Source organism: Sarcophilus harrisii, chromosome 2 (assembly GCF_902635505.1).
Source record: "Sarcophilus harrisii chromosome 2, mSarHar1.11, whole genome shotgun sequence".
NCBI classification, from domain to species: Eukaryota; Metazoa; Chordata; class Mammalia; order Dasyuromorphia; family Dasyuridae; genus Sarcophilus; species Sarcophilus harrisii.
In genome coordinates, this window is record NC_045427.1 from 227255145 (window position 1) to 227269923 (window position 14779).

At 38.3% G+C, this 14779-nt stretch overlaps 1 protein-coding gene and 1 long non-coding RNA gene across 8 annotated transcripts in view; one reads left to right on the forward strand and one right to left on the reverse strand.

The window, feature by feature from the left end:
- NFATC2 (nuclear factor of activated T cells 2) overlaps window positions 1-14779 on the reverse strand; it is a 180519-nt gene that overhangs the window by 152100 nt on the left and 13640 nt on the right. For 2 of the 7 annotated variants that reach the window (XM_031951638.1, XM_023494518.2), the window contains exon 1: window positions 13323-14076. The exons of 2 other annotated variants lie outside the window; for them this stretch is intronic. In XM_031951638.1, the coding sequence (XP_031807498.1) occupies window positions 13323-13452 (130 nt within the window). In that variant the 5' untranslated portion in view covers window positions 13453-14076. Of the gene's footprint in view, window positions 1-13322; window positions 14077-14779 lie in introns of those variants that run through there. 3 more of the 7 variants (XM_031951637.1, XM_012539694.3, XM_031951641.1) reach the window with 2 other exon arrangements.
- LOC116421515 lies at window positions 1210-5569 on the forward strand. Its single transcript, XR_004231902.1, has 2 exons — window positions 1210-1529; window positions 4966-5569. It is a non-coding gene; the product is annotated as an uncharacterized LOC116421515 (long non-coding RNA).

Sequence of the window (14779 nt, forward strand, 5' to 3'; positions counted from 1 at the left end):
AAAATGGCTTGGTCAGCATTTTGATGCTTTCTTTGTCTTCTTTGACAGGGCGGGCTCCCAGCAAAACTGTTAGGTCAGCAAAATTTGTCTTTTCTCCAACTCCTAGCCCCACTTCCAAAACCCTATCCATTCAATTTTGCATTTGTCCTGTCACAGGGGGGAAAAAACACTCTGACAGACTAATTCACAACCAGGTATTGCAATTTACTTTTGGAATATTCCCATTTGGAAAGAATAAGCTTAGGAATAGCAATGCCTTAATCCAAAGGGAGAACTCCATGATAAAATACTTGATTTGGGACTAGACGCTCTGGGTTCAAAACCTAGTTCTTCCACTTAATAGATGTAGGACCACGAATAAGTTATTTGTCATTTCTTGTTTCCTCACCAGTAAAATGGAGATCATAATATCTGTAGCACCTGCTTCACCTAGGTGCTTTGGACTCCTTAAAGAGCTAGAAACTAGTTATCCCATTTATTAGGATAGCATTTCAAGGACTGAGGTGGCTGGCTTTGAGAGATTTTAGGAACTTGCTTACTGGCAAGATTGACTCAAATTAGTAAAATTGATGCCTTTAAAAAAAAATTACCTCCTGCCAACAAAGTTAAAACACTGAAACCTATTGTCAAAAGTACAGTAATAGGGAATGTAGACTCCCCTGGCACTTTTCTTCTGCCATATGTCTCAGCCTTGTCACTCACCCACTGCTGACACGCTGCCAAGTCTGAAGTGGAACTTGACGGCTGGGCTGTGCCAGCACAACTACCCAACAGGTCTTTTAGGGCAGGCAGTAAGAGAATAACTTCTCCATCTGTGACTTTGGGGAAGTAGAATGGAGTTACTGAAACAGAAACCCAGCCAGGGAACCTGTATTAAATGTTCATTTATTTTTTTTTCTTTCCTGGTGCCATGAGATGTTTAATGACTTAAGGTGTGGGGGCTGTGCTTTCACATATGTGCCATTGCTCAGGCTCTGCTCCATGTCTCTGCAGAGAGAAGGGTGCCATTTGATAAAGAACCAAGCTCCATCTACATCCTGAATTGTGCCCATCCAAGTCCTGAGGTGGTCTGACCCTCCTCAATTGGTGAGATCACATCCCAAGATGGTATGGAGTCTTAGGCTCTGGGTTTGAGACATCACAGTCTGTTGCTGTGGAAACGATTATGATGCCACAAATGCAGCATTGTGACTTTACAGCAGAAGAAACAGGAGAAGATGGAGTGCAAGAAAGCAAATCCTGCCTTCGGCACCAATGTGTCTAGTAATTTCCTGAGCAAACGGACTAAAAGAAATCACAAAAAATTTGAGGAAGGTAAATGGATTTTTCATCTGGTCTATTCATTTCCCCTATATGAAAGGCCCTCTTTTAAAAGACTGCCAGTTGCCTTTAAATAACAAATTTTAAATTCACTGCATCTCCTAGAGGTACTCCCACTGAAACTGTAATGGGTTTCTTAATGATCAATGAATCATCAAGTATCAGCAATAACTGAGAGGCCTGCCAAATACACAAACACAGCATCTATGGTAGGTAATTGTAATATATTATGTAAATACACAAATATATGGATGTGGGGGAGGTGATATGATGTAATGGATAGAGAGGTAGTCTCCTCAAATGAGATATTTGTAAAGTACTTACCACTGATTCCCATCCCTCTATTTTAAAAGCTCTGTGGAGTTTAGAAGTCTAGTACAGATACTTAGTAATTATAATTTTTAGACATTTCTTCAATGAGTCAAATATCTTGGATCATGAGAGTGCCTGCAAGTGATGCAGATTGGTTTATGTTGGAAAACTGGAATAGTACTTATAACACACAAACAGACATGAGGTCTGGAGCAACTGTTTTTAGAGGAAAGCATTTCACAGAATCTGCAAACAAAATCAAACTATTAAAAGACAAAATTTTGAAAAAGCACAGCTGGCAGTGACAGAGTCTGGTCTCTGCTCATGAACTAGAATAGAAAGAAAGCTCACTTCTTCTGAAGTTGTGCTATAGGGAAGTTATGTCATTTAAAACATTCTGTCTATATAACCATCACTAACACTTATATAGCAATTTAAGGCTTGCAAAGTACTTCACATATATTAGTTCATTTGATCCTCACAATAATGCTGTGAGTTGGTAAGATAGTTGCCATTACTACTACTATATTACTGATAAGGAAACTGAAGCTAAGAGAAATTAAATGACTTACCTAGAAATCATATAACAGACATACAGAGTCCAACATAGTATATGTTTCAGTGTACCAAACTCAAATAGAAAAGTGTCCTTGTAGATCACATATTAACTTGTATTTTAATTATTAATTTTTTTTTCTTTAGCAGGGCAGACTTAACCAGGATCACACAAATAATAAGTGTTAATTGTCTGAGGTTGCATTTGAACTCAGATCCGCCTGACTCTAGGGTCAGTGCTCTATCCACTGTGCCATCTAGTTGACCCTTTTTATTATTTAAAAAAAAAAATTTCCCAATTACATTTTAATCTAGTTCAGTCCATAGAAGTTTTACAAGTGAGTTTAACGCTTCTTTTTATTCATTCATTTCAGTTATGCCTGGCATATCCCATTTGGGGTTTTCTTAGCAAACACACTAGAGTGGTTTGCCATTTCCTTCTCCAGCTCATTTTACAGATGAGGAAACTGAGGCAAACAGGGTCAAGTGACTTGCTCAAGGTCACACAGTAAGTGTCACAGGCTAGATTTGAACTTGTCTTTCTGACTCCAGGTCTGGTGCTCTATCCACTGTACCTGACATATCTTTTGCCTGCCTATTTTAAGTCTAATATCAAAGCAATTTTTCACTCTCTTCATGCGCACATCTTCATCACACATTTGGGCGTTTGCCTTCAACCCAACTCCCTGCCACTAGCCAAGTTGTGGAGAACTATAGCTGACTTATTTCTGTATCTTTCTAAGGACTCAATAACAGGGCCTTGGACATATAGTGGAAGATTAATAAGAATGTTTTGAATGAATGAATGAAGAAAGGGATTTCTTTTGAGACTCAGAATATCAGGACAGAGATCAAATTGCAAGAGAAGAGAGCCAAGAGCAGTGATACATCTCAGTATCCTGGCCAGATTCAGGCCCACCTCATTAAGCAAGCATAGGAAAGGGCTTTGAGCTTTGTAAATATGTTGAAATATATTTTTAGTGGTTGAAATGTATTTCCAATGGGAAGAAATTGATCAAGCCTCAGTGACAGAGCTTGTAACAACTAAATCCATCGAAAAAGGGTAAAACCTAGAAAACAGAAAGAAAATCCTACTGTGTTGGAAGGCAATGCACACCCCACATTCCTACGCAGCAGACCCTGGCAGACCAGCAGAACTCCTGCTGCTAAACTGAGCTGAACAAAAAATGGTTTGTTTCTTTTTACTATTAAGAAGCTTCTCAGTGGAGATCCCTCCAGATTATTCAGAAGGACACACTTACTGCCTTACTGACTATTGAACCACTTGGCATTCTCCACAAGTGTGACTTCCCTATTTTGTGAAGTCAAGTTAAAATCCAAATTTGGGGTTTGTTTTTTTTTCTACACTTTCTCCCCACAGCTTTTGTGTCAGAACCATGTTCCTGTTGTCTTGGGCACACGTAAGCAGTGGTCACTGCCAACCTGAATTAATGACATTCCTTTCCTTGCCATAGCAACCAGGATGATCTCATTGACTACAGATCTCAGTCTTGGGCCTGAAGGGCCACTCCTATATGATTAGGCCCCGCTTAATAAATGGACCATGTGTCTACTTTAAAACAACTACTACAGAAGCTAAACAGTAGAATCATAGATTTAGATTTAGAGACCATCAAGATCAACCCCCTAATTTTACAAATGAGGAAACTGAATCCCAAGGGGGGTTAAAATATCTTGTTCAGGGTCACAAATTATTAAGTGTCTGAAAAAGGATTTAAATTCAGGTCTTCCCAACTGAATACAGCACTTTATTCATGATACCACCTTTCTTTTCCATTTGCCTCTCTAGCTCTTTGCTGGTATGCACAGGCTGGTTCAGTAGCCTGCTTTTGTAGGGATGTTTCTAAGTGCTTAACTGAGAAGTCCTCTTTCTTCTGATGGGAATGTTCAGCAAGAGGTGAGAGTATTAAAAAAAAAATAGGAACAGCTAGAACATTTTTTTAAACAAAAGAGGTAGAATGTTGGGTTCCTTCACACACATACCCTAAATCCCAATTAAGATCTTAGATTTTGAAGTGCTGGTGGAGATCATTAAATCAATCATCTCACTTAACTGAGAACCATACAGCTCAAGGGACTTGCTCAGAGTCACATAGTTAGTAAGCGTTGGACAGACAGAATTTGAACCTGGGCTCTCCCTGACTTCAAAAACTGTACTTTAAATGAATGCACCACAATATCACACCTCTTCACAGGATAATCTCCAAAACAAATTTTATTTTAGCAAGAGAATCAGACTGCAAGTCAAAAGGCCTAGATTCAAATCCTTACTCTAAACCATTCTAGCCTTGTTTCTGTGAACTTCTCACTTCTGAGAACCCAGTTTCCTGTTTGCAAAATGGAGCTCTTGTCACTTGGCTTTGCCTATTTTGTGAGACTGAGTGACTATGATAATGATAATCCTATGTGCTAGCCACCATGCTAAGTGCTTTACAAATAAAATCACATTTGATTCTCACAACAATCCTAAGAGGTAGATACTATAATCTTTTTTTCCCCAGAACTGAAGCAAACTAAGATTAAGGGATTTACCCAAAATTACAAAGCTAAGAAGTGCCCTAGTAATCTTGACTCCAAGTTCAACACTTGAATCACTACATTATCTAGCCAGAAAATACTATGTAAAATCAAAAAGGACTATTAGTTTAAAGACTCCTATCATCAATCATTCCTATTATGTTTGGACGTTTCCTTTTTGTTTTTCTGTCATTATATTTCAAAAAATTGGAAACAATTCATTCAATTCTTGTCTTCCAGCATCATGTGGAGTTGCCCACTGAAAATATATACTTGCTGAGATGCTCTGACTCTGATTTGAATAAATAGCAACAACCAGAAACATAAGAAATTCTCAAGAATGAAATGTCATATTCTTTATAGTAAATAAAACTGGCTTGGAATTTTGTTTTTTATTGATGATAGGGTGTGTGAGGATGGGGGGGGGGTGTGGGGAGGAGGGGGAAAGAGAGGATAGCATGTTTTCCCTTAGCTTAGTCAGTCAGTCTACGATCTGGTAGAACTCTAGTCTCTAGGTCACCTTCCCCACAGAAGCCTAAGTTGCATAGTCATTGAATCTACTTCCTGTGCCAGGGAAGAAAGAAAAAGAGAATGATCTTCCTATCTGAGAGCCACAGAATCACACATCATTTCCAAGGCAGGCTTCATTTGGTCCCATGTCAAGAGCCACCAACAATGACTATCTGAAGAGATGGGATACTTTTGGACAACAGGAACCAAGTCATCTGCAAGTGGGAGCCAAGTTGCCACAAGGCAACTCCATTCATATGCTATACAGGATGAAAGATTTTCTTTTCACCTTCTTCCATACCCAAACCAAGTAAAAGCCCACAATTCTATAGCACTATTAAGCAGCACATGATCAGAATATAATTTAAAGATAGAACCAGATGCATTTAGAGACTGAACAACTTGGATTTACAATCCCATCCAAGGACTCAAGTCAAGAGCCATGACTGTCTTTGTGTATAGAGGGGGTACTTGTTATTACAAATGTTTCCAAATTTTCTTAAGGGGTATTTGATAGGTTCATTTATTCCTTCCCAAGCATTTTTTTTGTTGCAATGGCAACTCATTTAAAATACCAAAAGCCCAGCTAAAGTCTATACCTTAAAGATTTATCTGCAAATATCTTATCAGTTAACAAAGAGCTCATAGCACTACAGAATATTAAAGCAAGAACAAAAACCTTAATGTATAGAATGTTAAAATTGGATGAGACCTGAGAACATAAAATATAAAAATCATCTCTAACCCAACTCTCTTATTTTATAAAAATGAAAACTAACACCTCAAAGCCAATTAGAGGTATAAGTAGACTTGAAATTTAACTCTCTCCTCTTTACATTAAACTGAAGATTTATGCTATCCAAACACTCCTCACTTCATTAAACATCTCTTTCTTGGCCTCATTTCTCACTAAATGAGGATCCGGCCTATTTAGGGTCAGGATGTGTGTAACCCCAACCAACAGCTTGTTTTCTTTCTTCTTTCTTAGTTGTACTGTACAAGAAGTCATAGGCTACTTGAGGTCAAAAGAGTTCAAAGCCCAAAGGTATTTTCCTTTTTATAATATAAACCGGACTTGGGGTATCATCTGACCCAATCTGCTCATTTCACAGATGAAGCCCAGAGAAATGAAGAAATGGATCAAGGCCACATGGCCAATATATGACAGAACCAGGATTTGAACTGAATTTTTAAAAAACCTACAATTCTAGTATTTTTTCTGCTAACCCATGATGCCTCTCTCTATACAGAAACCTAATTTTTGTGAGGCTCAACCATGTGGTGGGCCCCATGGTTATTGTCATAAATGTGATCAGGATTTAATAAATCTCTTCCCTGAGTCACTAGTGGAGAATGGACATTTCAAGCTGATTGAAGAAAAAAAAACTTGGGCCACAAGCTCTTTCCTACATGCCTAGGCTACCCTACAGAGGGCAAAATCTGGTTCACACAGTTGCATGATTGTCTCCATGATTCCCCTACAATCAATATCAATGAAGAGACTGTCACTAAATACTATCTTTCCAGCCAAAATGTAAAGTCCTAATAATTAGAAGAGGCTCATTCAACATGTGGAATTTGCCAGTCAAAAGGACTTTATTCTCTTTAATAAAGGATGAATTTTGAATTGATCAGTTCATAGGTTTAGAGCTAGAAAGGATCTTAGAAATCAACTACCATCCAATTTAAAAGGAACCCCACTGGCTGCATATTGACTTAGAAAACCACTAGTTAACACTATCTATATTACATTGTACTTGTATATATTTTGTCAAGCACTTCCCAAGCACATTTTATTCCAGCTCAATTCTATTTGGGAGTTTGGAGGCAGGTGTTAAGAGTGATACCTCTAATCTAGTTTGACAGCCTCTTTTTACAAATGGAAAAATTAAATCCAAATTACATCAAGGGTTGAGTCTAAAATTATTTAGATAGTAGGTGACTGTGAAATTTAGAATCCAAGCTCAGGTTTTTCTGATAGAAAATCAAGCACTTTTTCCATTACACCAATTATTTGAGCATTGTGTTTTCAAAGCTCAAAATGTAATCAAAGATTAAACTTTCAAAGCATACAAATTTTAAAAGTGAAAAACTATGGAAATTATTAGTGGTAAGCTGAATTTTGGCATCCAAAAGTAAAAAATAATGAATTATTATGCTAGCTGAATATTCAAGTATGGATATTCTTGAAATCTCAATAGAGCATTTAAGAATTCATCTAAATTTCTTCAAAGAAACTGCATTACATGTCTGATTACAATTATATAATATTAAAATATTTGTAATTTGTATTTTCTAAAGGATGAAATTGAGTTTAATCCATTAATTTCATATATATGTATATATATACATATATATATATATATATACATATATATATACACACACACACACACACACAAAAGAGATTATTTCATTTCATTATTTATTTCACCTAACTGCTCCCTTGAAACTTTATGTATCAAATTACATTTTAACATAATGCTATAGGTGTTTAATGTGCCTGCTAGGAAATAGCTTATCCAGAGGGAAACTACTTTAAAAACTCCTAAAATTTATAATGGTGAATTTTCAAATTATAAAGTGTAACTAAGACTGCAAAACAGTGGGCAGCAAACCAAACAATTGCTTCTAAAGCATTAAAAAACAATGCTACTGAAATAAGCATTAAGTTTTGATCCGTGATATTAGCATAAAAGACAGTGGAATTATAGATTGAAAGGTTGGAAAGAATCTTAAAGTAAATATACAATCCCTCATTTTGCAGGTGAGAACTAGAAAGGTGAAGGCATTTGCTAGGGTCAGCCAATAAGTAGTAGAATTGGAATTTGAACTTTCTAACTCTAAATCCCGCAGTCTTTCCAGTATACTATACTCTTCCTTGACTTGATCATATAAACCACAATGTCTGATTGATAGTATAAATGCATGTTTAAGCTGGAAAAGAAAGCACCTCTACTTCAATGCCTTCATCTTGCAAAGGAAGAAACTATCTCAGAAAAAGAAAGCAACTCACCAGGATCAAACTATTAGTTAGTAAAAGACCTTACACTTGAACTTAAGTCTCTTGACTCACACATATATCAGCATATTTTCTATTATTACAACACATTGTCCTTTTTTATGTATATTCACAATGTGACGGAAGAGTGATACAAGAAGATATAAATTATCTGGAAGTTAACTGCCTAATCTGAGACAAAGACAAGATAGCCTAACCAACCCTGAAGGGTGGGGGTGGACTATGGATCTGTAGTTTCACTGGTATAGGGTACTAACAGATGAAAAAACTTCCTCTTTTAAAGCATATCAACATTTTCTCTAAGAACCAATGCTCTTAGAAAAATATCTAGATTGAAGCTTCTAAAATTGTGGGTCACAACCCCACATGGGATCATATAACTGAATGTGGGAGGTCATGAAAAATTTGGCAACAGTAAAATTTCTGAATTCTCTGTATCCTGCAATATCAAATATTCCACCAAGATTTAATTCTTTTATGTAAAAATCAACACATACATCTAAGTATACAAATTTGCTTTTATTTTTAATAAATGGTAAAATTATAGCATGTATGTATACCAAGAAATTGTTTTAAAATAAATTTCTTTATGATGTATTATATTTAATTTGCATACCTATTTAATATACCTATATATCTGGGGTCATATAAAAATTTCTTGAGCAAAAATGGATTAAGTAATTTTTTTAGAGTCATCTACATAATTTATCAAAGTCGGAACCTAAATCCTTAACCTGAATCGAAGTCTTTCGGACTCTGAAACTAGCTCCTACTGTGCCATGCTGCCTTTTATATGTGTGTATATAAATATATGTATATGCATATGCATTTATATATCTGACTTATAGCACTGCATTGCTATATTTGGGAGAAAGAACTAATAAGTCAGCTAAAGAGCATGCATATATAAAAGAATTAGAGCTCTAAGATGTTTTTCAGAATGTTTAAAATTATTCTTCCAAATGTAAAATCATCTAGTTGATCATCTAGTTGATCCCATTTTAAATGAAACCAAATTTAAAATAGTTAAGAGACAACATGCCAGAGTAAAACATTATAAAGTACTGGCATTTAGAAGCAAGAAACACATTTTGGACATTGGGTATTTGTGTGACAATGAGCAAGTTGCTCTAAGTCTCAGTTTCCTTATCTGTAAAATTAGAATAATAATAATAATAATAGTAGTGCCTGGCTGTCAGGCTAATATATATTAGCAATTATAACCACTACTCTAAAATACAATGCTTTGACCCTGATAGATGTTTAATAAATCTTTGCTGGATTGAATCAGATCCTACACAGAAGAGAAATGTGATTTCTAGGAAAGTCCACTTCTCCCTCGTCAAGAAAAACTTTGAGTTATTTAACATAAAAGTCATATGATCATAACAGTCATAAAGAAATAAGTTCAAGTCCTGCTTCTGACAGAAATAGGTTGTGTGACCTTGGGCAAGTAATTTACTTTCTGTATTCTAAGCAACTCTGTAAGCCTACATATTGCAGGGAAGATACCAATCTGCATTGGTAGAGGAAATTCTTTTTATCAGTGAAATCATGGCTATAGTCCCAATTATAATAATAATTATAAAAACAATAATTATAAAAAACAATAACTAATATTTATATAGTGTTTTAAAGTTTAAAAATACTTTATATATGACTTCACTTGATCTTCACAACAACTTTGTGAAGTAAGAAACTATTATCTCTATTTTACAGAGGCAGAGGGAAGTTACATTACTTGCTTAGGGTCACATAGTTAATATCTGAGGCACAATTTGAATTCAGGTTTTCCTGATTCCAAATCCAGCGATCTATCTACCATGCCAGTTACCTATTTCTCCTCTCCCTTTCCCCTTTATCATAAAACATTCATACAACAGTTATATATATATATATATATATATATATATATATATCATAGTCAATTTCTGCAGTGTACACATGCCCATAGTTATGAGTAAAGCTCTAAATATTTCTTATAAACAATATCATGGTTTGAGATGAAGCCCCAAAGCAAAGAGAAGCAACAACCACATGGAATTGAAGGATCTAAGAAGCTGAGATAGCCACAGCCCTTCCGGAGAATCAACATGTGCAACTGGACGAAAGCTGGCACTATTGTCCCTGCAACAGTATTGGAGAAGCTGGACATCTGGAGCAATTTACTCCAGACTCACACTCTTTCCACTCTGGGAGTCAGGCTCTCATAATCTGTGACTACAGATACCTGCCATTTTCTAGCACTCTGGGGGTATATGGTAGTGGCAATGCTTAAACAGATCATTCCTTCATCTGATCACATAACAATCTGTATTATTAGACATTTAAAATATTTAAATATGTGTTATAGTATATTTTTACACATGTCATCTCCACCCTATTAAAAGACCAATTTAAGACTAATTTATCCCTGTGTATCTCTAGTACTTAATACAATGCTCTTTAAATAATAGGAAACTTGATAAACATTAATTTCAGAACCTTCCCCAGGTATGTTTTAGAAACCAAGGAACCAGATAGCAAGGTTGTCAACCCCATAATCCATTTGCAAAGGAAAAAAATGTTTAGAAAACATCTTCCATCAAGATCTGCTCTGAAATGATTCCACATACAATCTACCCAATGCATACTAGTAAGCCCCACTGATTGCAGATCTGGGAGGGAGGTTAAATAGTTCTCTACATAACATACTTTAATCTTGGTAAATGAAAAGACCACTGACTTTGGCTTGGACTCTTTGCAGATTCTCAATGGTATCTTTTCAAAGCAAAGAATGCTCTCCAGATTGCAACTTTAGAATTTGTTTTTCTTCACATGCTAATTATTTCCATCCTTGGCTAAAATAAAATTAATACTAATTACCATTTCCACACATTCGACTGATGGCAAACAGGGAACCAGAGAGATAACTCTCAGAATAGAATGGATGTTGATAATGGAAAGAGTAAACTTTCTCTAGTTAAACATCAGTAAAACTGGACCTCAGTTTCTCCATTTGTAAAATGAAAATGGGGGACTAGGTTGGTGGTTCTCATATTTTTTTTAAATCTTAGAACTCTTATATTCTGAAAAATCATTTAGAACTTCTCTCAAATAGTTTTGCTTTTGTGGGCTAAATCTATAGATATTTACCATAAAACATTTTTGAATTATTATGAAAATAGTTTTCACTTGTCAGAATCCCTGAAAGGTCTCAGGGACATCCAGAGGTTTCCAGACCATACTTTAAGAATTACTGAACAAAATGGACTCTTTCAGCTTTGTGATTCTATATTTTAAAATTGCTTCCAGCTCTGAAATTCTGAGCTTTTATTAAGCACCTGCTGTGTTAGGTGTTACAAGGGATAAGGAGACAGAAGGCAATCATTGCTCTCAAGAAGCTCTGTAGCCAGTTTGATTGAGCACTAATTCTACCCACCAGAAGAAAAACAAATAGAAGTATGTGTGAAAGTTGTTCCCCTACTGAAAAGATTTCAACTGAAATCATTACACACTGCCAGAAAGCATGCTTCAAAAACCTGTCACAACCTTAAGCTGTGCAATATTATCAAACATACTAAGCCTCCTCTTCTCAAAGGGCTTATAAATCAGCTCTTGCCAGGGAAAGTTGTTAATTAACAAGACCCAAAGATGATGCCTCCCCTCACTCTACTGAACACTTATGTTTGTATAGTGTGACCATCTGAGTTTAGCACCTAACAAAAAGTGGGAAAGTCCCCCTGACTCTAATTACAGCACCGCAGGAACAGACCGATTACCCATCCTGAGGGACAGCAAATTGCTTTTTTTGAGAACCTTAACACAAGGCTGGCCCCCATCATCAAGGGAGGAAGAATGCCACTGCACAAACAATTTAAGAAGTTAGCTCATCACTCTCCACTCACTGATTTGAATGATACAAGCAGCCACAGAGCATAGGAGGAAATGGGCTGGCCTCAAAACAACTAAGGAAAACCACCTTTAGAACTGCTATTATATTTAACCTCTTCCCTAAGCTCTTCAGAAGCATAAACAACCGTGGACCTAAGTAATAAATGGCCAGTCCCTACTAGGCTATCTGAGATGATTAGCAGCTACTTTAAATTAAGCTCAATTGAACTTCTCCCTCTCAGTCTACTCTTCTCAGTCCGATATTGCCTTCCTACTATGCCCAGTATTATTTCCTAGCCTTCTAACTCTTGCATTATGTGATGCTCAAAACTTTTAATTTTTAAATTTCACATATTTGAATCATAGGATTTTAGAGTTGGGAAGGATTTGTAGAAATAATGGGATTTAAAAGAATCCTGTTCATATCCCACCAATGATATCTGCTGTGTGACCAGGGCCTAACTTCCCTGTGCCTCAGTGTCCTCATGCTTAAATGGGGATAATAATACCTGTAACATAAATTTGTCAGTTTGCTGGAAGACTCAAATAAGATTGCAAAGAATTTTATAAATTTTCAAGTGTGATATAAATGTTCATTATTGTTATCACCTAAGGGAGCATGGAAGAAACCTTAGAAATTTAGTAGAACTCCCTCTTTTTTCAGAGGAAAGTGAGGATCAGAAAATGTCTTGCAGAAAGCCACCAAGTCAGTATCTGAACCCATATCCTCCAACATCAATTTCAGCCAGTGTTGCAGCTACACCATATTTCTTCAGATCATTGGTTCTATGGAAGGTACTACTTCACAACTATCTAATCTGGCTAGAAGTCACCACTGGTCTAACATTGGGGCTCCCCCACAAAAGAAAGGGAGCCGTCAGCCCCTGTCTCCCCACCAGGGGTAGAAGCGGGGACACCCTTCTCGTCCTCTAAGGGTTAATAAGAGAATGAGAAGCCGAGTCCCCGCCTTGCCACCTCCTTCTCACCTTGGTGCGAGAAGGAGAAACAGCCCCGGTCCCCAGGGTCTGCAGTGAGCTGCTGCAGCCCCCGGGAAAGGGGACGGATGCGGCAACCGTGCCCCAGCCCCCTCCCCTGGCTGCCTGCCCGGAGCTGAGCCCCGCCTGCTGCCTGCCCCAGTCTGTCTGTCAGCCCAGCCCTGCCCGGCCCCGCGCGGCGCGGGGCTGCCACCCACCTTCTACAGGGTTCATATACTCATAATCGAATAGGATGGAGAAGTCAAACTCGACCTGGGGGCACTCCTCGGGCTCAGGGCCCGGGTCCCCGCTTTGGCCCAAATCCGGATCCTTCTCTGTGCCACTCATCTTCCCGGAGTGTAGAGGTCCCGCCAAGCCTGAGTGGGACAGACAAAGGTGGCTGACGGGGTGGGGCGAATGCAAGGGAAAAAAGTCCCCACGGGGACTTGGGGACTTCACCCCTGTTTTGCTCGTGGTCCTCCAGCCAGTCCGCTGAAGGCGTCGTGGGGTTGGGGGTGAGGAAGCTGCAGGGAGCCTCGAAGAGACCCTGACAGAGAGGGCGGCGTGGCTGGCCGGGGTCACCTTCCTGCGAACTTGCTCAGCTGGCTGGCGGTCTGGGGTCCCAGCAGCTCAAGTGCAGGCGGGCTGTGGGGAGCAGGGTGATGGCTGGTGGAGTTAGGGATTCCAGTGGCGGCGTGTCCTGGCTCCTGAAACAGCGCTGTGACAAGCCCAGGGTGCCGGCTGAACTGTAGCAGCTACGGCTGCTTCCTGCTGGGTGCAGCACCTGCTACAACAGCCCCCGGGGCGGGGACAGGACAGCCCCACAAGCCAGAGGCGGGGCCCTCCTGCCCGCGATCCTAGGGTTCGAGTACCCCGTCAGCGAGAGGGTGTTTTGTCTGCTCCGGGTCAGACTTCTCTTCTCCTACTACTTAAAGTTCTTCCTTTTGCGATTTCCTACTTAATGGGCAAACACATAATCACAAGATCCTACCCTGGAAGGGACCTTAGAGGTCATCTAACCAAGGCCCTCATTTTACAGAAGAGTGAGCAGGAGCCCAGAGAGATTAAGTGATTGCCCAAAGCTACACAGGTAGAATTGAAATCACGAACTAGTCGTACAATTTCTTTCCCCATCTTCTTTACTTCCCCACCTTTAGGTGCCCCACTTCTATCCCACTAGTTAACAACTTGTAGAATTCTAGGATCTCTGAATTGGAAAGATTTAGGATTGGACTAGATGATTTCTACAAAACCTGTTTTTTTTTTTTAAAGAAATAACTAGAGATTTTAATGGACTGCATATGCAAGGGATGGCAGAGAAAAAGAAAGAAGGGTAAAGGAGAATGAGAAAGAAGAGATAGAAAAGGAAAAGAAAGAAAGAGGAAGGGAACAAAAAAGGAAAGAAGGAAGGAAGAAAGGAAAGAAGGAAGGAAGGAAGGAAAGAAGGAAGGAAGGAAGGAAATTCAATGTAATCTCAAACTGCTGCATTAAAAGAGGCAGTATCCAGAGCACAGAAGGTGTTTAATTCTACTGAAGTCCACTTTATCATAGTGCTGACTACCATCTTTTCGAAAGATCATTGACAAGCTGGAGGTCATTGAGAGGAGAGCAATGGAGAAATAGTAGAATTTCAATTTAACGTTATGAAATTAAAGAAAATGAGGCTATTAATCTG